The sequence below is a fragment of the Mesoplodon densirostris genome, chromosome 7 (genome assembly GCF_025265405.1).
Source record: "Mesoplodon densirostris isolate mMesDen1 chromosome 7, mMesDen1 primary haplotype, whole genome shotgun sequence".
Taxonomy (NCBI): Eukaryota; Metazoa; Chordata; class Mammalia; order Artiodactyla; family Ziphiidae; genus Mesoplodon; species Mesoplodon densirostris.
This window is the reverse complement of record NC_082667.1, coordinates 46,701,970-46,724,640: the sequence shown is the minus strand read 5'-3', so window position 1 is coordinate 46,724,640 and position 22,671 is coordinate 46,701,970. Positions and strand designations below refer to the sequence as shown.

The 22,671-nt window shown below is 37.0% G+C and overlaps 1 protein-coding gene across 1 annotated transcript in view; it reads left to right on the top strand.

Moving 5' to 3' along the window:
• TMEM135 (transmembrane protein 135) overlaps nt 1-22,671 on the top strand; it is a 242,397-nt gene that overhangs the window by 36,656 nt on the left and 183,070 nt on the right. The window contains exon 3 of the mRNA XM_060104976.1: nt 8,574-8,666. Coding sequence (XP_059960959.1) covers nt 8,574-8,666 — 93 coding nt within the window. The remainder of the gene's footprint in view (nt 1-8,573; nt 8,667-22,671) is intronic.

Sequence of the window (22,671 nt, the reverse complement as noted above, 5' to 3'; positions counted from 1 at the left end):
CCACAATGAGACGGTAGGAGGGGCGCAGTCACAGTAAAATCAAATCCCATAACTGCCGGGTGGGTGACTCACAGACTGGAGAACCCTTATACCACAGAAGTCCACCCACTGGCGTGAAGGTACTGAGCCCCACGTCAGGCTTCCCAACCTGGGAGTCTGGCAACGGGAGGAGGAATTCCTAGAGAATCAGACTTTGAAGGCTAGTGGGATTTGATTGCAGGACTTCGACAGGACCGGGGGAAACAGACTCCACTCTTGGAGGGCACACACAAAGTAGTGTGTGCATGGGGACCCAGGGGAAGGAGCAGTGAACCCATAGGAGACTGAATCAGACCTGCCTGCTAGTGTTGGAGGGTCTCCAGCAGAGGCAGGCAGTGGCTGTGTCTCACTGTGGGGACAAGGACACTGGCAGCGGAAGTTCTGGGAAGTACTCCTTGGTGTGAGCCCTCCCAGAGTCTGCCACTAGCCCCACCAAAGAGCCCAGGTAGGCTCCAGTGTTGGGTTACCTCAGGCCAAACAACCAACATGGAGGGTACCCAGCCCCACCCATCAGCAGTCAGATGGATTAAAGTTTTACTGAGCTCTGCCCACCAGAGCAAAGGTCAGCTCTACCCACCACCAGTCCCTTCCATCAGGAAACTTGCACAAGCCTCTTAAATAGCCTCATCCACCAGAGGGCAGACAGCAGAAGCTAAAAGAACTACAATCCTGCAGCCTGTGGAACAAAAACCACATTCACAGGAAGATAGACAAGATGAAAAGGCAGAGGGCTATGTACCAGATGAAGGAACAAGATAAAACCCCAGAAAAACAACTAAATGAAGCGAAGATAGGCAACCTTCCAGAAGAAGAATTCAGAATAATGATAGTGAAGATAATCCAGGACCTTGGAAAAAGAATGGAGGCAAAGATCGAAAAGATGCAAGAAATGTTTAACAAAGACTTAGAAGAATTAAAGAACAAACAAACAGAGATGAACAATACAATAACTGAAATGAAAACTACACTAGAAGAAATCAATAGCAGAATAACTGAGGCAGAAGAACGGATAAGTGACTTGGAAGACAGAAAGGTGGAATTCACTGCTGCAGAACAGAATAAAGAAAGAATGAAAAGAAATGAAGACAGCCTAAGAGACCTCTGGTACAACATTAAATGCAACAACATTCACATCATAGGGGTCCCAGAAGGAGAAGAGAGAGAGAAAGGACCAGAGAAAATATTTGAAGAGACTATAATTGAAAACTTCCTTAACATGGGAAAGGAAATAGCCAGCCAAGTCCACGAAGCGCAGAGAGTCCCAGACAGGATAAACCTAAGGAGAAACACGCCGAGACACATACTAATCAAACTGACAAAAATTAAAGACAAAGAAAAATTATTGAAAGTAGCAAGGGAAAAATGACAAATAACATACAAGGGAACTCCCATAAGATTAACAGCTGATTTCTTAGCAGAAACTCTACAAACCGGGAGGGAGTGGCATGATTAAGTGATGAAAGGGAAGAACCTACAACCAAGATTACTCTACCTGGCAAGGATCTTATTCAGATTCAATGGAGAAATCTAAAGCTTTACAGACAAGCAATAGCTAAGAGAACTCAGCACCACCAAAACAGCTCGACAACAAATGCTAAAGGAACTTCTCTAAGTGGGAAACACAAGAGAAGGACCTACAAAAACAAATGCAAAACAATTCAGAAAATGGTAATAGGAACATACATACTGATAATTACCTTAAACGTGAATGGATTAAATGCTCCAACCAAAAGACACAGGCTCACTGAATGGATACAAAAAGAGGACCCATATATATGCTGTCTACAAGAGACCCACATCAGACCTAGGGACACATACAGACTGAAAGTGAGGGGATGGAAAAAGATATTCCATGCAAATGGAAATCAAAAGAAAGCTGGACTAGCAATACTCATGTCAGATAAAATAGACTTTAAAATAAAGAATATTACAAGAGACGAGGAAGGACACTACATAATGATCAAGGGATCAAACCAAGAAGAAGATATAACAATTATAAATATATATGCACCCAACATAAGAGCACCTCAATACATAAGGCAACTGCTAACAGCTCTAAAAGGAAATCGACCGTAACAGAATAATAGTGGGGGACTTTAACACCTCACTTACACCAATGGACAGATCATCCAAAATGAAAATAAGGAAATAAGGAAAATAAGGAAACAGAAGCTTTAAATGACACAGTAGACCAGAAAGGTTTAATTAATATTTATAGGACATTCCATCCAGAAACAGCAGATTACACTTTCTTTTCAAGTGCACATGGAACATTGTCCAGGATAGATCACATCTTGGGTCACAAATCCAGCCTCAGTAAATTTAAGAAAATTGAAATCATATCAAGCATCTTTTCTGACCACAACGCTATGAGATTAGAAATGAATTACAGGGAAAAAACTGTAAAAACACAAACATGTGGAGGCTAAACAATATGTTACTAAATAACCAAGAGATCACCGAAGATATCAAAGAGGAAATCAAAAAAATACCTAGAGACAAATGACAATGAAAACATGATGATCCAAAACCTATGAGATACAGCAAAAGGAGTTCTAAGAGGTAAGTTTATAGCTGTACAAGCCTACCTCAAGAAACAAAAAAAATCTCAAAGAATCCAACCTTACACCTAAAGGAACTAGAGAAAGAAGAACAAACAAAATGCAAAGTTAGCAGAAGGAAAGAAATCATAAAGATCAGAGCAGAAATAAATGAAATAGAAACAAAGAAAACAATAGCAAAGATCAATAAAACTAAAAGCTGGTTCTTTGAGAAGATAAACAAAATTGATAAACCATCAGCCAGACTCATCAAGAAAAAGAGGGAGAGGACTCACATCAATAAAATTAAAAATGAAAAAAGAGAAGTTACAACAGACACTGCAGAAATACAAAGCATCCTAAGAGACTACTACAAGCAACTGTATGCTGATATAATGGACAACCTGAAAGAAATGGACAAATTCTTAGAAAGGTATAACCTTCCAAGTCTGAACCAGGAAGAAATAGAAAATATGAACAGACCAATCACAAGCAATGAAATTGAAACTGTGATTAAAAATCTTCCAAAAAACAAAAGTCCAGGACCAGATTGCTTCGCACGTGAATTCTATCAAACATTTCGAGAAGAGCTAACACCCATGCTTCTCAAACTCTTCCAAAAAATTGCAGAGGAAGGAATACTCCCAAACTCATTCTATGAGGCCACCATCACCCTGATACCAAAACCAGACAAAGATACTACCAAAAAAGAAAATTACAGACCAATATCACTGATGAATATAGATGCAAAAATCCTCAACAAAATACTAGCAAACAGAATCCAGCAACACATTAAAAAGATCATACACCATGATCAAGTGGGATTTATCCCAGGGATGCAAGGATTCTTCAATATACGCAAATCAATCAATGTGATACACCATATTAACAAATTGAAGGATAAAAACCATATGATCATCTCAACAGATGCAGAAAAAGCTTTTGCCAAAATTCAACACCCATTTATGATAAAAACTCTCCAGAAAGTGGGCATGGAGGGAACGTACCTCAACATAATAAAGGCCATATACGACAAACCCACAGCAAACATCATTCTCAGTGGTGAAAAACTGAAAGCATTTCCTCTAAGACCAGGAACAAGACAAGGATGTCCACTCTCACCACTATTATTCAACATAGTTTTGGAAGTCCTAGCCATGGCAGTCAGAGAAGAAAAAGAAATACAAATTGGAAAAGAAGAAGTAAAACTGTCACTGATCGCAGATGATATGATACTATACATAGAGAATCCTAAAGATGCCACCAGAAAACTACCAGAGCTAATCAATGAATTTGGTAAAGTTGCAGGATACAAAATTAATGCACAGAAATCTCTTGCATTCCTATGCACTAATGATAAAAAATCTGAAAGAGAAATTAAGGGAACACTCCCATTTACCATTGCAACAAAAAGAATAAAATACCTAGGAAGAAACCTACCTAGGGAGACAAAATAGACAAAAGACTTGTATGCAGAAAACTATAAGACACTGATGAAAGAAATTAAAGATGATACCAACAGATGGAGAGATATACCATGTTCGTGGAGTGGAAGAATCAATATTGTGAAAATGACTATACTACCCAAAGCAATCTACAGATTCAATGCTATTCGTATGAAATTACCAATGGCATTTTTTACGGAACTAGAGCAAAAAATCTTAAAATTTGTATGGAGACACAAAAGACCCTGAATAGCCAAAGCAATCTTGAGGGAAAAAAATTGAGATGGAGGAATCAGACTCCCTGACTTCAGACTATACTACAAAGCTACAGTAATCAAGACAATATGATACTGGCACAGAAACGGAAACGTAGATCAATGGAACAAGATAGAAAGCCCAGAGATATATCCATGCACCTATGGTCAACTAATCTATGACAAAGGAAGCAAGCATATACAATGGAGAAAAGACAGTCTCTTCAAAAAGTGGTGTTGGGAAAACTCGACAGCTACATGTAAAAGAATGAAATTAGAACACTCCCTAACACCGTACACCAAAATAAACTCAAAATGGATTCGAGACCTGAATGTAAGACCGGACACTATAAAACTGTTAGAGGAAAACGTAGGAAGAATACTCCTTAATGTAAATTACAGCAAGATCTTTTTTGATCAGCCTCCTAGAGTCATGGAAGTAAAAGCAAAAATAAACAAATGGGATCTAATGTAACTTCAAAGCTTTTGCCCAGCAAATGAAACCATAAACAAGACAAAAAGACAACCCTTAGAATGGGATAAAATACTTGCAAATGAATCAATGGAGAAAAGATTAATCTCCAAAACTTATAAACAGCTCATGCAGCTCAATATTAAAAAAAAATCAACCCAATCCAAAAATGGGCAGAAGACCTAAGTAAACATTTCTCCAAAGAAGACATACAGATGGCCAAGAAGCACATGAAAAGCTTCTCAACATCACTAATTATTAGAGAAATGCAAAGCAAAACTACAATGAGGTATCACCTCACACCAGTTAGAATGGGCATCATCAGAAAAATCTACAAACAACAAATGCTGGAGAGGGTGTGGAGATAAGGGAACCCTCTTGCACTGTTGGTGGGAATATAAATTGATACAGCCACCATGGAGAACAGTATGGAGGTTCCTTAAAAAACTAAAAATAGAATTACCATATGATTCAGCAGTCCCACTATTGGGCATATACTCAGAGCAAACCATAATTCCAAAAGACACATGCACCCCAATGTTCATTGCAGCACTATTTACAGTAGCCAGGTCATGGAAGCAACCTAAATGCCCATCGACAGACGAATGGATAAAGAAGATGTGGTACATATATACAATGGAATATTACTCAGCCATAAAAAGGAACGAAATTGGGTCATTTGTTGAGACATGGATGGATCTAGAGACTGTCATACAGAGTGAAGTAAGTCAGAAAGAGAAAAACAAATATCGTATATTAACGCATATGTGTGGAACCTAGAAAAATGGTACAGATGAACTGGTTTGCAGGGAAGAAATTGAGACACAGATGTAGAGAACAAACATATGGACACCAAAGGGGGAAAGCGGCGGGGGGAGTGGGGGTGGTGGTATGATGAATTGGGAAATTGGTGTTGACATGTATTCACTGATGTGTATTAAACTGATGACTAATAAGGAAAAAATGCTCATAATTTAATAAGAACAATATTTCTTCCTTTCTGAATTCTTATACCTTGTATTTATTTTTCTTGCATTATTGTACTTGCTAAGATCTCCAGTACAGTGTTAAGTAGAAGTGGGAATTATGGGGAGCTATGAATCACTCTCAGTCTAAAAGTGAAAGCTTTTTTTTTTTTTTTTTTTTGCGGTACGCGGGCCTCTCACTGTTGTGGCCTCTCCCATTGCGGAGCACAGGCTCCGGACGTGCAGGCTCAGCAGCCATGACTCACGGGCCTAGCTGCTCCGCAGCATGTGAGATCTTCCCAGACCGGGGCACGAACCCATGTCCCCTGCATCAGCAGGTGGTCTCTCAACCGCTGCACCACCAGCGAAGCCCTAAAAGTGAAAGCTTTTAATGTTTTACCAAACTAGTTTTTTGTATATAGGGAATAATAAATTGAATAATAATTTTATCCTTTTTTTTTTAAAAAAAGAAATATAATTTCTAAATGTTTTCTATAGATTTTTGCCTTAAGAACATTAATATTTATAAACTTTTAGTAATTGATAAAGTTTATACTATTGAATAAGTCATGCCTTTAAATTGACCTGAAAAATCTGTGTAAGAAACTCTTTACCACGTAGTCTCTGGAAAGTTTCTAGTGCTTGTTAAAACTCTAAAAATAGAGTTATAAGATAATTAGGTTTTAAAAATTGCAATAATAATAAATTGGTCTTGCAGCATATTTATGTTCTATGAAGCTTTTGGTTAAGTTTTGGAGACATAAAATACTTATAATAAGGTAACATCTGTGTTCCTCCTATAACTGACTCACTCAGTTATTTTCCTTTAATGTTTCTATTCAGTAACTTGTTAAGTTCTTTGTGTATTTTATGTTGGAGGGAGAATCACTTCCAGTTTTCTTAGGCAGAAAGTTTCTGATGTCCATTGCAGAAATACCCATGTTATATGTATGTTTTCTAATATTTTTTTTTATTTTATTTTTTTCGGTATGCGGGCCTCTCACTGTTGTGGCCTCTCCCGTTGCAGAGCACAGGCTCCGGACGCGCAGGCTCAGCGGCCATGGCTCACGGGCCCAGCCGCTCCGCGGCATATGGGATCCTCCCAGACCGGGGCACGAACCCGTATCCCCTGCATCGGCAGGCGGACTCTCAACCACTGCGCCACCAGGGAGGCCCTGTTTTCTAATATTTTTAAAGCTAAGCTTCAGTTAAAAAGAAAATTTCATCTGATTTTTTATCCTTATCTGTATGTACATAGCATATATTTTTTCCTGTAATACATCATTTAGCAGTTGACCAACTTTTTCAGATAATTTCTTATAATTTTTTGTTTCTCCCTTTCTTAGGAACAAATTGTCTTTGAAAGGAAAAAAGAATCTTCCTAATATCTCCAGATTTCTTTTTTTTTTTTCTCTTTAAAAACCCAACCCAATGGCGTTTATAATTTGTGAGACAGTATGCAGATTCTTTCTCCCAAGGGATATATTCTAGTAAATAAGAAATTTTATATACACATATAAGTAAAAAATGTAAAATTCTTTAGTAAGGGATGTAAGAAAAAACTTACCCAGGGTTGTAGAAGGAAAGAAGGAGAGACATTTTTTGAATATCTATCATGTATTAAAAAATAGTAATAGTTGAAAAAAAATGATACAGATGAACCTATATACAAAACAGAAATAGACCCACAGACATAGAAAACAAATTTATGGTTACCAAAGGGGAAGAGTGGGGGGTAAATTAGGAGTTTGGATTAACATACACACACACTACTATATATAAAATAGATAATCAACAAGGACCTACTGTGTAGCACAGCAAACTATACTCAATATTTTGTAATAGCCTATAAGGGAAAAGAATCTGAAAAGAAAAGAAAAAAATATATATATAACTGAATCTCTTTGCTATATACCTGAAACTAACACAACATTGTAAATCAGCTATACTTCAATTAAAAAAGAGCCATAGGGCTTCCCTGGTGGCGCAGTGGTTGAGAGTCTGCCTGCTGATGCAGGGGACATGGGTTCGTGCCCCGGTCCGGGAAGATCCCACATGCTGCGGAGCGGCTGGGCCCATGAGCCATGGCCGTTGAGCCTGCGTGTCCAGAGCCTGTGCTCCGCAACGGGAGAGGCCACAACAGTGAGAGGCCCCCGTACAGCAAAAACAAGCAAACGAAAAAAAGAGCCATAATGAAAAAATAGTAGCAGTGATAACAATAGTAATAATGGTAATAATAGCTAACATTTTCTGAGTACTTCCTATGTGTCATGCATGGTGCTGGGAAATATCTCATGTAGCCATCATAACAATTCTGTGAGATAGGTAATACATTTATTCCCGTTTGGTAGATAGGAAATTGAGAACATAGAAGGTTTGCAGAGTCAACAATGTTGGATCCAGGGACTGTCTGAATGAGTATAACAGATTAAATTATTGGAAGGAGAGATACCTATTAGTTTGCTATTGTAGTAGCCTGAAGAAGAGATGGTGAGGGACATAACTGAGGCAAGGGCAGTAGGTTGGAGAGGAATTTGAGAGATAAATTGTACATGGAAGTATTTAAGGGGATGATTTCATGTATGGGATATGGAAGAAGGTGAAGCCAAGGATGTCTCAAAGTGTCACACATAGGTGGATAAGTAGTTGTTGATATCATTAACCTAGGAAAAGAGAGGAGAAAGAACAGGTTCATGGAGATGAGGGAGAAAGATCATGAGTTTGGTTTTGGACATGCTGAATTTGAGGTGCTGTGGGACATTTAGATAGAGGGTGAACTGAGAAGGGGAACTTCTATGTGTAATAACTGAAATGACCGACTAGAAATTTCATATAATCATTCCAAATTTCAATTTCAGGAAGATACTTGGAAAATTCTACTCATGGAGTCCCGGCTTTGGTGCCGCTTTGCCAGCTTCTTATGTGGCCATTCTAATTGAGAGAAAAAGCAGGTAAACTTTTACATACCTACATATTTAATAGAACTGATTTACTGTCCACCATCACAACTAGAGATTTTTTTTTTTTTTTTTTTTTTGCTTACTGTTTATCATGGTCCAGGGAGGAGAAATATTACTACATATATTTTTCAGTCTTACAAATATTGGGCTGGCCAAAAAGTTTGTTTGGTTAGGGAATATGTTGTTCAATACAGTTCTTGGTGAAAATGAAAAATGTCTTTTATTTTTACTTAAAACTGAACGAACTTTTTGGCCAACCCAATATTTGATGGAAAATTTAATTTTATACTTATATTATTTAAGTTTTTAAGCCTATAAAAAATAAAGATTGACATTATATAGTAACAATGCTCATTAGTCTTTGTTTACTAAAAAATTAGAGGGTTCTTTGATGTGTCAAACTAAAACATGGCTTGCGTAAATTCTAATTAAAGATCTTTTCCATAAGTGCAATACAATTATCACAGCTAAGAAAATAACAGTAGTTTTCTTTTATCATTTAGATCTGTAATTTGCTTTGGGCTCATTAACCTCTATTAAATCAACTATTATTTTTAAGATATCTTCTCATTTAAAAAAAATTCTCATTTTTATCAACTTGAAAATGTTCCACGTAGAACAGTAAGATTTCTACAAAATGCTACAAACTGTTATATAAGTTTTTCAGTCAGGTAAACTGATGAAGTTAAACATTTTGCATAAAAGAATATTTGCCATTTCAGGGATAATTATTTTTATTGTTGAGAACTGCTTTGATTCCATCTTTATCCCAGAGAATAAATATATGGTCATGTATATTAATCAAGATGGGATCATCTTTCAGTTTATGAAGATGTTTGTTATAATCATCGATCCCCTAGTAAGACTATAGATAGATCTTGTTAGGTGACTAAATATTTACTTAAACCACCTGAAGCCATTTTAATGCATTCTTGTAAATGTAATAGTATCTAAATTTTTGTGATTCTCTGTTTGATGATACTTTTAGATTATTAAAATTACTAAAATCAAAGGATGTTATAACCCCAGGAAAATTGTCAGTATTGCTAGAAACATAGGTTACCCCACCTGAGAGGACAGTACAGAATAGTTGTTAAAAAGTGTGGTTTCTGGAGCTATAAAATCTGTCTTGGGAGACTGGCTCCGCCACTTACTGTGTGATGTCTATGGCTTATTCCTTACTTGAAAAATGGAGGTAGTGATAATCTACTCACATGGTTATTCAGAGAATTAAGTGAGTTACTTATGTAAGCATGCTTAGAAGAGTGCCTGATACATGGTAAGTGTGTTAAGTATTTTTATTGGTTTTTGGCCCGTAAGTAATGAGAGCCTTGTCCTGGTGATTGTAACTTTCTGATCAATTTAAAAATCTAAATATTGGTTTTGGAAATATGATTTCAAAGTATGTACTCATATATGGAACTTTAAAGATGCTTTAAATGAAGTTTGCTTTAATTTATTTTTTAGCACTTGAATAATAAGGTGGCATTTTTGAAGTTATTTGCCTACTTTTCAACAGGAAATGTTGAAATGAACACCTGTGTAACGATCACCTAGAGTCAACAGTTGTTAACATTTTACCTTTTTTTTTTTTTTTTGCGTTGTGCGGGCCTCTCACTGTTGTGGCCTCTCCCATTGTGGAGCACAGGCTCCGGGCGCACAGGCTCAGCGGCCATGGCTCACGGGCCCAGCCGCTCTGCGGCATGTGGGATCCTCCCGGACCGGGGCACAAACCCGTGTCCCCTGCCTCGGCAGGCGGACTCTCAACCACTGCGCCACCAGGGAAGCCCCAACATTTTACCATTTTTACTTTATTTGTATGTGATTATATGTCTATGTATGTGTGGTATTGTGTGTGTGTATGAACCATATAGAAGTACATTGTAGACATCATGACAGTTTACTCCTAAATACTTTAGAATGCATGTTCTAAAATAAGGGTACTTTCCTACATAATTACAACACTATTATCACACATAAGAAAATTAGCAGTCATTCCTGATTACCATCTTGTCCATATTGTCCTAAAATGCTTTTTTTTTTGTGGTATGCGGGCCTCTCACTGTTGTGGCCTCTCCCGTTGCGGAGAACAGGCTCCGGACGCTCAGACTCAGCAGCCATGGCCCACGGGCCTAGCCGCTCCGCGGCATGTGGGATCTTCCCGGACCGGGGCATGAACCCGTGTCCCCTGCATTGGCAGGCGGACTCTTAACCACTGCGCCACCAGGGAAGCCCTAAAATGCCTTATTTTGAACCAGAATCTAGTCACAGTTGATGTATGGTGTTATATTTCTTTACTTCCTCTTAATGTAGTTTAACCTCCCCACTTTTTTCCCCCACAGCGTTGACTTACTGACGTGACCAGGGCAGTGGTCTTGTTGTGTGTAAAACATTTCTGGTTTTGCCTGAAATTGTTCCTCATGGAATTGTTTAATTGGTATTTCCTGTAAACTTGAAGTTCAGTGAAAGACTTGATTAGATTTGGATTAAACATTCTTGGTAAGAATTTACTTCATAGATGATGCTGAGGCCATCAGATGGTCCATAGTTCTAAGTAGTTCAAAGTTTGAATATGTGATTAAAGTGGTAATTGCCAGATCTTTCCAATGAATCTGTTATTTCTGGTTAATTAGATGAATAGATTTCCTGACATTCCACAACCCTTGCTTGGCTGGAATGAACCTCAGTTGATTGTGACATCACTGTTTGTGAAATTGGCTAGTTATGTGTGTGTGTATTCTTTATCAAGTTTAGTTATCAGTCTCATATTTACCTTATAAAATATTTCACAAGTTTTCATTTTTCCCCCTTTCTCTGGTATAGTTTAAGTAACAGTGAATTTTCTGGCCTTTGAGTATTTGGTCTATTCCTCTGTGAAACCTCCTGGCCATGGTGACTCTTTTGGGTGTGGTAGTTCTTAGAAAAAGTTATCAGTTTCCTCTGTGGTACTTGGTCTGTTTAAACTTTCAAGTCACTCAATAGAGAAAGAGTTTTAGTAACTTTCTCTAATAGTTAGAAAGTTATCCATCTCTTACAAATTTTCCATTTCCCAGAAATTATCTATTTTATAAAGATTTTTATATTTGCATGGAGTTTGTACAAAGTAGTCTGTTATGATTTGGTTGAATTTTATGTTTTCAATGGTTATTTCTCAATTTGTTATTTATTTTGTATTATTTTTAGCTGATAATTTTGCTGATTTTGCTTTTCAATGAATCACCTTATTTATTAGTTCTGTTTTTTGGTTTTCTAATTCAGTTCTTGCTTTCACTGTTTTTCCTTCTTTTTTTGGCTGATTTGCTTTCCTTTTAAAAATCTTTTTAGTTTCAGGCTTTATTTATTTTCATTCTTTAAGTCTACTGATACAAGTATTTAAGGCTATTAATTTTCTTCTGACCACTGCTATAATTGTATCCCAGAGATTCTAACATGTAGTGTTTACATGATCATCATTTTCTAGAAATTCTATAATTTTAGTTTATTTTTCTCTTTTGATATAAGAATTATTTAGTAGTGAGCTTAAGAAGATGAAAGGGCCTCTTTGTTATTGCTGGCTCATGGTAACTCTGCTTAACCATTTGAGGAACTGCCAAAGTGTTTAGTGAAGTTGTTGCACCATTTTTCATTTTCTCCAGCAGTAAGGGATCTTGCTTCTTCACATCCTCGCTAACACTTGTAATTATATGTCTTTCTGATTAAGGTCGTCCTAGAGAGTGTGAAGTAGTATTTAAGGTGTGGTTTAGATTTGCATTTCCAAGATGACTAATGGTGTTGAGCAACTTTTCATGTACTCACTAGCCATTTGTATATCTTCTTTGGAGAAATGTCTGTTTTGATCCTTTGCCTGTTTTTTATTGGGTTATTTATCTTTTTATTATTAATTTGTAAGAGTTCTTTAGATATTCTAGGTTCAAGTCTCTTATCGGATATATGATTTGCAAATATTTTCTCCCATTCAGTGACTTGTTTTTTTTTTTTTTTTTTTTTTTTTTGCGGTACGCGGGCCTCTCACTGCTGTGGCCTCTCCCATTGTGGAGTACAGGCTCCGGACGCGCAGGCTCAGCAGCCATGGCTCACGGGCCCAGCCGCTCCATGGGATGTGGGATCTTCCTGGACCTGGGTACGAACCCGCGTCCCCTGCATCGGCAGGCGGACTCTCAACCACTGAGCCACCAGGGAAGCCCCCAGTGACTTGTTTTTTTATATTCTTGATTATGTCCTCTGAAGTACATATGTTTTAAATTTTGATGAAGTCCAATTTATGTATTCTTTTCTTGTGTTCTTGTGTCATATCTAAGAAGCCATTATCAAATCTAAGGTCACAAAGATTTACCCCTATGTTTTCTTTTAAGACTTTTATAGTTTTAGTTCTTGTATTTGGGTCTTTGATCCATTTTGAGTTGAAATTTTTATCTATGATGTGAGGTAAGGGGGTATTACATTTTTAATATCACTTTTCACATGTTTGTTGCTACAACATAGAAGTATGATTGGTTTTTGAGTATGATCTTGATTCCTGGGACCTTGCTGAATTCACTTATTAGTCCCAGGAGTCTTTTTCCATATTCTTTGAGATTTTTGACATAGAAAATTATGTTGTTGCAAATAGGGACAGTTTTATTTTTACATTTCCAGTCTGTATATCTTTTATTTCCTTTTCTTGCTTTATTGTGTTGGTACGTCCTTTCCTTGTTCTTGATCTTAGGGGAAAGGAATCCAGTCTTTCACCTTTAAGTATAATGTTAGCTGTAGGGTGTTTTTTTAAGATGCTTTTTATCAAGTTTAGGAAGTTTACATGTTTTCCTAGTTTTGCCGAGAGCCTTCATCATGAAAAGGTATTTTGTCAAATGTCTGTTCTGGATTGGTTGATATGATCATGTGTTTTTCTTGTGATTTATTTTAGTCTGATTCTAGTATTTTAAAAATATCAACAAGGTCAAAGTGATGTAGTTCTTCATATCTAGCAGGGGTTCTCAATCTTGGCACTATTGACATGTTTTGGGCCGATAATTCTTTGTTTTTGGGGAGGGCTGTCTTGTGCATTTTACTCATGCATACAATTAGCCCTCCCTTCCCCTCCCCACCAAATTGAGACAACAAATAATGTTTCCATGGGAAATATGTTCCCCATGGGACAAATTCCTCCTTTGTTGAAAACTACTGATCTATATCATTACTGAATTTTTTGTCTAGTTTTATCATTTGCTGAAAGGTGTTAAAATCTCCAACTGTGGTTCTGAATTTGTCTGTTTATCTCTTTAATGCTATCAGTTTCTGTGATGATTTTATTGGTTTATACACATTTATAATTGTCATATTTTTCATGATAAATTGAATATTTTATCAATATAAGATGTTCCTCTATAGCTCAGATAATTCCCTTTGTTCTGATTTCTATTTTATTTGTTATTAATATAACCACTCCAGCCTTCTCTTAGTGTTTGCATTGTATATATTTTCTTTCCAATTAATTTCAAGCACCTCTGTCTTTAAAGTGTATTTTTGGCAGATAGCATATAGTTGGGTCTTGGTTTTTAAAATTTATTCTGCTAATTTTTGCCTTTTAATTAGATTATTTTGTCCATTAATATTTGATGTATTATGTTATAGCTAGATTGTCTACTATTTTATTACTGTTTTTTTTTTCTCCTTTTTATCTTTCTCTGTTCCTCTGTGCTTGCATATTAATCCCTCTCTCCCCTCAACCCCTAGCACCACTGATCTTTTTACTGTCTCCATAGTTTTTTTTTTTTTTTTGCTGTACGTGGGCCTCTCACTGTTGTGGCCTCTCCCATTGCAGAGCACAGGCTCCGGATGTGCAGGCTCAGCGGCCATGGCTTACGGGCCTAGCCGCTCCGCGGCATGTGGTATCCTTCCAGACTGGGGCACGAACCCGCGTCCCCTGCATCGGCAGGTGGACTCTCAACCACTGTGCTACCAGGGAAGCCCTCCATAGTTTTATTTTTTCTAGAATGTCATATAGTTGGAGTCATACAGTATGTTGGCTCTTCAGATTGCCTTCTTTTACTTAGTAATAGGCATTTAAGCTTCCTCCATGTCTTTTCATGGCTTGATAGGTTGTTTCTTTTTAGAACTGAATAATATTCCATGGTCTGGATGTACCACAGTTTATTTATCCATTGACCTACTGACAGACATCTTGGTTGCTTCCAAGTTTTGGTAATTATGGATAAAGCTGCTATAAAACCCACCCTGTGTGTGGGTTTTTGTGTAGACATAAATATTCAGCTGCTTTAGATAATTACTAAGGGGTATGATTGCTGGATCATCTGGTAAGAGTATATTTAATTTTGTAAGAAACTGCCAACTGTCTTCCAAAGTGTCTGGGTCGTTTTGTATCCCCACCAGCAATGAATGAGAATTCCTGTTGCTCTACATCTTCACCAGCATTTAGTGTTATCAGTGTTCTGAATTTTGGCCATTTTAATACATGTGTGGTGGTATCTCATTGTTGTTTTAATTTGAATTTCCTCGATGATATATGTATTTTGTGGAGCATTTTTTCATATGCTTACTTATTTTAATCTCTATGTGTCTATATGTTTAAAGTGGGTTTCTTGTAGATGACATATAGTTGGGTTATGTTTTGGGATCAACTCTGACAATCTGTCTTTTAATTATTGTATTTAGACCATTGACATTCAAAGTGATTATTGATATAGTTGGATTAATTTCTACCATATTCATTACTTTTTCTCTTTGTTGCCTTTGTTCTTTGTTCTCATTTTTGTCTTCCACTCTCATTCTGCCTTTTGTGGTTTTAACTGAATGTTATATGTGGTTCCATTTTCTCTTCTTTCTTAACATATCAGTTATACTGTTATTTTTTTTTAACTTTTTTTAGTGGTTGCCTTAGTTTTTACAGTACATCTTTACAACTAATCCAAGTCCACTTTCAAATAATACTGTACCCCTTCATAGGTAATGAGAGTATCTTATAATAACAAAATAGCCCAAATTCCTTTCTCCTGTCCTTTGTATCATTGTTGTCATTCACTTCACTTATAAGCATAACTACCACACACACACATACTCACACACCACACACACGATATATACATACATAATCAAATACATTGTTGCTATTATTTTGAAAAATTGTTATCTGTTTGAACAATTAAAAATAAGAAAAATAAAATTAAAAAAAATCACCTTCACTCATATCTTATTTGATGCTCTACCTTTCTTTATGTAGATGAGTTTCTGACTCATATTTTTCTTCTCTCTAGAGAACATTTAACGTTTCTTGCAGAGCAGGTCTACTGGCAACAGATTCTCTCAATTTTGTTTGTCTAGTAAAATCTTTATTTGTCCTTCACTTTTGAAGGATAATTTTACAGGGTGCAGAATTCTAGGTTGGTGGTTTTTTTTCTCTCAATGCTTTCAGTATTTCACTCCACTCTCCTGTTTGCATGGTTTCTGAGGAGAAGTCAGATGTAATTCTTTTTTTTTTTTTTTTGTGGTACGTGGGCCTCTCACTGTTGTGGCCTCTCCCGTTGTGGAGCACAGGCTCCGGACGCACAGGCTCAGCGGCCATGGCTCACGGGCCTAGCCGCTCCACGGGTACAAACCTGTGTCACCTACATTGGCAGGCGGACTCTCAACCACTGCGCCACCAGGGAAGCCTGGTGTAATTCTTACCTTTGTTCCTCTGTAGGTAAGCTGTGTTTTTCTTTAAGGATTTTTATTTATCTATGATTTTCTGTAGTTTGAATAAGATATGCCTGGGTATAGTTTTGTTTTGGCATTTTTTCCTGCTTGATGTTCTCTGAGCTTCCTGGATCTATGGTTCAGTGTCTGACATTAATTTGGGAAATTTTTGAGTCATCATTGTTTCAAATATTTCTTCTGTTCCTTTCTCTCTTTCTTCTCCTTCTGCTGTACTCATTACACATATGTTATACCTTTTGTAATTATCCCACAATCCTTGGATATTCTCTTCTGTTTTTTTTCAGTCTTTGTTCTCTTTGCTTTTCAGTTTCTGAGGATTCTACTGATAGATCCTATAGCTAAGAGATTTTTTTCCTCAGCTGTGTTCAGTCCACTAATAATCCCATCAAAGGCATTCTTCATTTCTGTCATAGTCCTTTTCTTTATGGTTCTTTCTTAGGATCTCTGTCTCTTTGCTTATATTGCTCATCTGTTCTTATATTCTGTCTACTTTATCCATTTAGAGCCCTTACCATATTAATCATTGTTGTCTTAAATTCCTGATCTGATAATTCCAACGTCCCTGCCATGTCTGGTTCTCATACTTTCTCTGTCTCTTCAATTTGTGTCTTTTTTTTTTTTTTTTTTTTTTTTCTTCGGTACGCGGGCCTCTCACTGCTGTGGCCTCTCCTGTTGCGGAGCACAGGCTCCGGACACGCAGGCTCAGTGTCCATGGCCCACGGGCCCAGCCACTCCGCGGCATGTGGGATCTTCCCGGATTGGGGTACGAACCCGCATCCCCTGCATCAGCAGGTGGACCCTCAACCACTGTGCCACCAGGGAAGCCCCAATTTGTGTCTTTTGCCTCTTGGTATGCCTTGTAATTTTTTCTTGTGAGCCGGACATGATGTACCAGGTAAACGGAATTGCTGTAAATAGGCCTTTTGTAATGTGGTGGTGAGTTGTGTGGGGAAGGGAAGTGTTCTATAGTCTTTTGACTCGGTTTCAGCCTTCCAATGAGCATATGCCTGTGGACTGTGAACTTTACAAGTGTTTCTCAATTTTCCCCCTCCCCCTTGGTGGGGCAGGATGGTTAGAGTGTGCTGGAGTTGGGTTTTTCTCCTTCCTCCATGTGGAATTCTAGAGCCACCTGGAGTTGGGTATTTTCCTTCCCCAGGTGAGTTAGGCTGTCATAATACCCCAGCAGGTTAGGCTCTGTTTAACTAGTTTCCCCTGAGGGCAGCCAGTGCTCTGGTTTATTTCAAAATGGTTCCTTTTCCCCTCCCCCTACTTGGAAGTACAATGGGATTTTTCTCTTCTATTTACTGTGAGAACCTATTCAAGCTCCTGGAGGTAAAACTCAAAAAAGTGTGGGGCCCCCTTAAGACTTGATACCTCTATAATTTTTAACTTCCACGCGGAACCGCCTGCTATTTATCAATTACAGTGCAGGCTTTCCTCTACTGGCTCTCATTCCCTCCGAGGTTTCAGCTTGTGAGTCTGTTCTCTGTTAAGTTGTAATTCTCTGTATCTGCCTGCAGTCTGTCCAATTTTGCGGGCAGCAGTTTGCAGTGTGACCTTACTTTTCTTGTGGATGTTAACTTTTCAGTTTGTTGAGCTTTTTACTTGGTGTTAGGACTAAGTGATCACTTCCAAGCTCCCTACATGGAAACTGGAAACTGGAAGAATGATTTTTCTTTTTTTAGAATTCCATTTCTATGTATTTCTTTTTAAAATATTTTTCTTTCGTGTGTGTGCTTGCTCTACAGGCTACATTATATATTTTTAACTTTATAGCTTCTTAGTGTTAATATTATCACATCCCAAAATGTAGAAATATGTTTAGGTCCATCTTAGAGGCTACTTATTATAGAATTTTTTTTCCCCTTTCCTTTCTTTCTTCTTCTTCTCTCTTCTCCCCCCCTGCCCCCCCCACCTTCTTTCTTTCTTTTTTTGCTAGCCAATAGTCAGTTACTCTGGCACCAGGAGTTCAGTAGTCCATTCTTTTTCCACTGATTTGGAATGCTTCTTGTCATATACCATTTTCTCATATATATGTGTGTTTTGTTGATTTCTCAATTTTTTTCTGTTGATGTATTAGTCTAGGTCTTATCTTTACAATTTTAGTTTCAAAAAAGTCAAAATTTTCTTTGAAGACCAACATTTGTTTAAATACCATAATAATTCTAAAATAAAATTGTGTTATTGATATTAAAAGTTATAACTTCTTAAGGCATAAAGAGGTTTCCTAGAAGTGAGGTGATAACTTCGATTTTGGTTACTAGTTTATTTCCTATTCTCCATTTACATTTGGTAGTACACTATTTTTTTTTAAAGTTTTCTTATTTTATTTTTTTAAGTGAGCTATTGCACTAGTGTTTTATTCATAGACAGTAGGTAGTCATAGAAAATTGGTTCTAGATTATGGCCTGTTCTAAATATTAATTGGAGTGGATTTACTGTTTTGAAGACCTGATCAGAATTTTAAGTTTGGCTTCTTTATAAGTATTATCCCATGGTTGCTGAAGAAAAATTGATCCTTATCTTGATGTGATTGTTTAGTAGTTGAACTTTTTGTGATATGTATTGATTCTGTTGTTTATTAGGTGATGCAGTTGATACCTGGAAATAGCTTTTGAGTTCTTGGGTTTTTTTTAGAATTGTGTATGTATATGTACATCAGCCACAAATACTGGTTTGGGGGTCTAATTAAAAACTTTAAAATTTAATTTTATAGTATTGTTCAGAAGCTGGTGACTTACTGTTTAAAAAGCAGGTTTAAAAGTTTTTTTTGGCATTAACCTTAAAAGATAGAAAAGCAAATCTTTTTGTTTTATTTCTTTACAAGTTGCTTTATAGTGTGTCTTATTTTAAGAAAGTATGGTCTGTGTTTATCTGGAATTGCACAAAAGTTAACTCAGTGGTCTTACTTGCTTTGAAAAAGTATTTTTTACTTAAAACAAATTTTTATTGATTTCATTAAACATCAAGATCCCTGAATAGACAGTAAGTAATTTACAAAGGTTGAAGTTATGTGTATTTCAAAATTATTATATCTAGCCCCAAATGAAGCATATTAATATTATAGTTTTTACTTTAAGGAAAAGGAATTTATAATCATGCCTTTAATTCACAAAGAAAGTCAATGATATATTGATGGAGATAGCCAGTAGGCAGCTTGAAATATGAGTCTAGATTCAGGAGAAGCACAGTAGTTATATAAATAAAATTGGAAGTTTCCTTCTTGTAGGTTATTGTTGAAGCTATGGGAGAAGATCAGAGTCTCAAAGCTCAGAATAAGAAGAGGTCTGAGGTTATAAATCGGGAAACAGCAGCATTTAAGGAATCAGATTTCAATTGATCTTTTATCAGTTGATCAGTTGTCAGTTCATCCTTTTAAAAATAAATATCAGTAATATATTAGAAAGAGTAGAAGAAACAGAATGTGGAAGATAAGCAGTTTTTTTCAAATTAGCAAATAGTGGTAATCCTAATTTTTAAATCTCTAAAGCTGTATTTAATAAAATCTTTACTGAGGTTATACATTTTGTATAATCAGTTTTTCAAAAAGCGTTTAATGAGGTACAGGCATACAACATGGTTATATATACACACATATGTATGATGGATATATATATATAGATATATAGATATAGATATAGATATAGATGTAAAAGTGAAGATCTATCAAAATTCATAAGTATGTCTTCATCTGCATTGGTTTAAACTTATTTCCTTCCAACTTTCCAACTCATCCATCCATTTATTCACCCATTCCTCCATCCATCCATCCATCTTTCCCAGTCTCCTTCCCTCTACAGAATTAAGCATGCTTTGCCAGCTAGTTCCTAACACCTTGTAAGAGGGCAGCTTACTTAAATCTTAATCGCATCACTGTGGGGTTCTGTGAAAGCTTTGAAGTTGTTTCCAGGGTTGCTTAAAAAATTTGTGCCACAAAGAACTGTGATGGTAGTAACTCAGCAGGAAGCATTGGTAACATCTAGTTTATCCCTAGGTGGGCTGTTAAGAACTAGTCTTCTCTTTCTTTTTCTAGGAAGTGCTTTGTTTGTGGTTCAGAAAGAAGTTGTTCTGATGGATTTTGTTTTGTAGAATTGCTATGGATTTGCTTTGATATTTAGTATTAGTTTAGGTAAGTTGAAACTGCAGGGTGCTCAAACATGGACGTGGATTAAAGTATCAAAAATTGCATATTTATTCTAAGTATATTCGTGGCTTGAGTTGTTAAATTACACTGTTGTAGTTATGAAACTCCCAAGCAGATATGACCAAAATGAATCAACTGTATAATATGTGAATAAAAGAATACTTGTAAACTGGCCTATAAATTCTTGGTATCTTCAGGTTTCAGTGTCATGTTCACAGGAAGAAAATTAAATTACCTTGCAGTCTTCTGAAAAGCTTACTCTGTATTATCCACTATATATAATAGAATGTGATTATAGACTCTTGCTCTAGACTGGAAGTTTACCTTATCCACTCTTATACCTTAAAGAAGTATTTTATACTCTTCTAAAACATTCTGACAGATGAAATCTATTATATTTTGGTTTTTTTTTTTTTTTTTTTTTTCTTTTTGCGGTATGTGGGCCTCTCACTGTTGTGGCCTCTCCCGTTGCGGAGCACAGGCTCCGGATGCGCAGGCCCAGCGGCCATGGCTCACGGGCCCAGCCGCTCCGCGGCATATGGGATCCTCCTAGACCGGGGCACGAACCCGTATCCCCTGCATCGGCAGGCGGGCTCTTAACCACTTGCGCCACCAGGGAGGCCCTCTATTATATTTTGAAAGACTTTCTGAAATGATTAAATAGCATCTCTTGGTAACCATTACAATGTTTAAGAACAATCACCTTGTTTTTCTTTAATCTCTAATTTCTCCTTATCCATAGAACACAGAACACATATTTTATATGTATACATAGAATATATAAATATTTAGAATTTAGAGGTTACACCATTCTTTCTGTATTCCGTAGTGACCTTAGTTATTAAATATGTTATATACAGTATCATTCAGAAGTTTGAGAAAGTTAGCTAAAGAATATTTACACTAAAGTTTCCAGAAAAAAGGCATTATTGTTCATCTGATTAGACAAAATAATGTCGTTAAGAAGATAATCCTTGGAATTTCAACAGAATGTGAGAATACCTTTTAATCTACTGAGATGTTAAGAAAATTTAATTATTTTAATATTTTCCCATAGGAGTAGTGATACTCTGATTACAAAGAGTTAGCTCTTACAGCAGTGGTTCTTAATACTTTTTTAGATAGTACCCTTTGATGTGCACACCCACTTACATTTTTCATGCAAGTTTAAAAGATTCACCCCCTTTCCCCATCAAAAAAAAAAAGAAGCTTATCTGTAGTTTAAAGAAATACTCAACTAACTTTAGACTGCTTATTCACTGAGCTTCACCAGTCTTCTAATCTAGTGATGCTCAGCAGAATGGGAGTCTTTGTGTATCAGAGACTCCTGTGAAGTTTAAAAAGTTATTGTCCTCCTTGGCCCCAGCCCTTCCTCTAGGCCACCTTTTATTCTAATTGGCACCTCCCCCTTCCCCATCACTGTTGTAGCAGTGTTTTATAATATATAACTTGGTTTCCAGAGAGAATTTAGGCACTAGGAAGGGAGTGACTTGTTTGTCTTCAGACCGAGGCTAGATACAGTCAAGTGTTAAATAAAATTGGTATTTAATTAGCTTATCTATTTCCTATGATACTGAACATCTCTGGAGAAGTGTTAAAATAAATCACTGTTCTCATATTCTAACCTACCAAGTTGACATTGGAATGGAGGTTAAAGACGTACCAGGTAAAGGCACCAAAAAGAGTATGGCTATGTAATCCAACATATCATGCCCATCACAGGCATTGTCCTCTCCTTCTTGAGGATATTAGCTTTGGGTTGGAATTCAGATAAAGCTGGGAAGGAGGTGAACTTCCTCATTGTTTGGGAATGATAAATTGAAACTTGAGACCAGAATAGGACATGATCTAATAACGATGCATCCTCAGTTTTTCCCAGTAGTAAGAATATGTCAAGGCTTTGTTCATCCTCATCACACAGAAGCCTGCTAGGACAGCATATTAAACAAGTAAGTGAATTTTAGAATTGAAAGGTAACTTAGGACTTCCCTGGTGGCGCAGTGGTTACGAATCCGCCTGCCAATGCAGGGGACACGGGTTCGAGCCCTGGTCAGGGAAGATCCCACATGCTGCGGAGCAACTAAGCCCGTGCGCCACAACTACTGAGCCTGTGCTCTAGAGCCCGCGAGCCACAACTACTGAGCCCATGTGCCACAACTA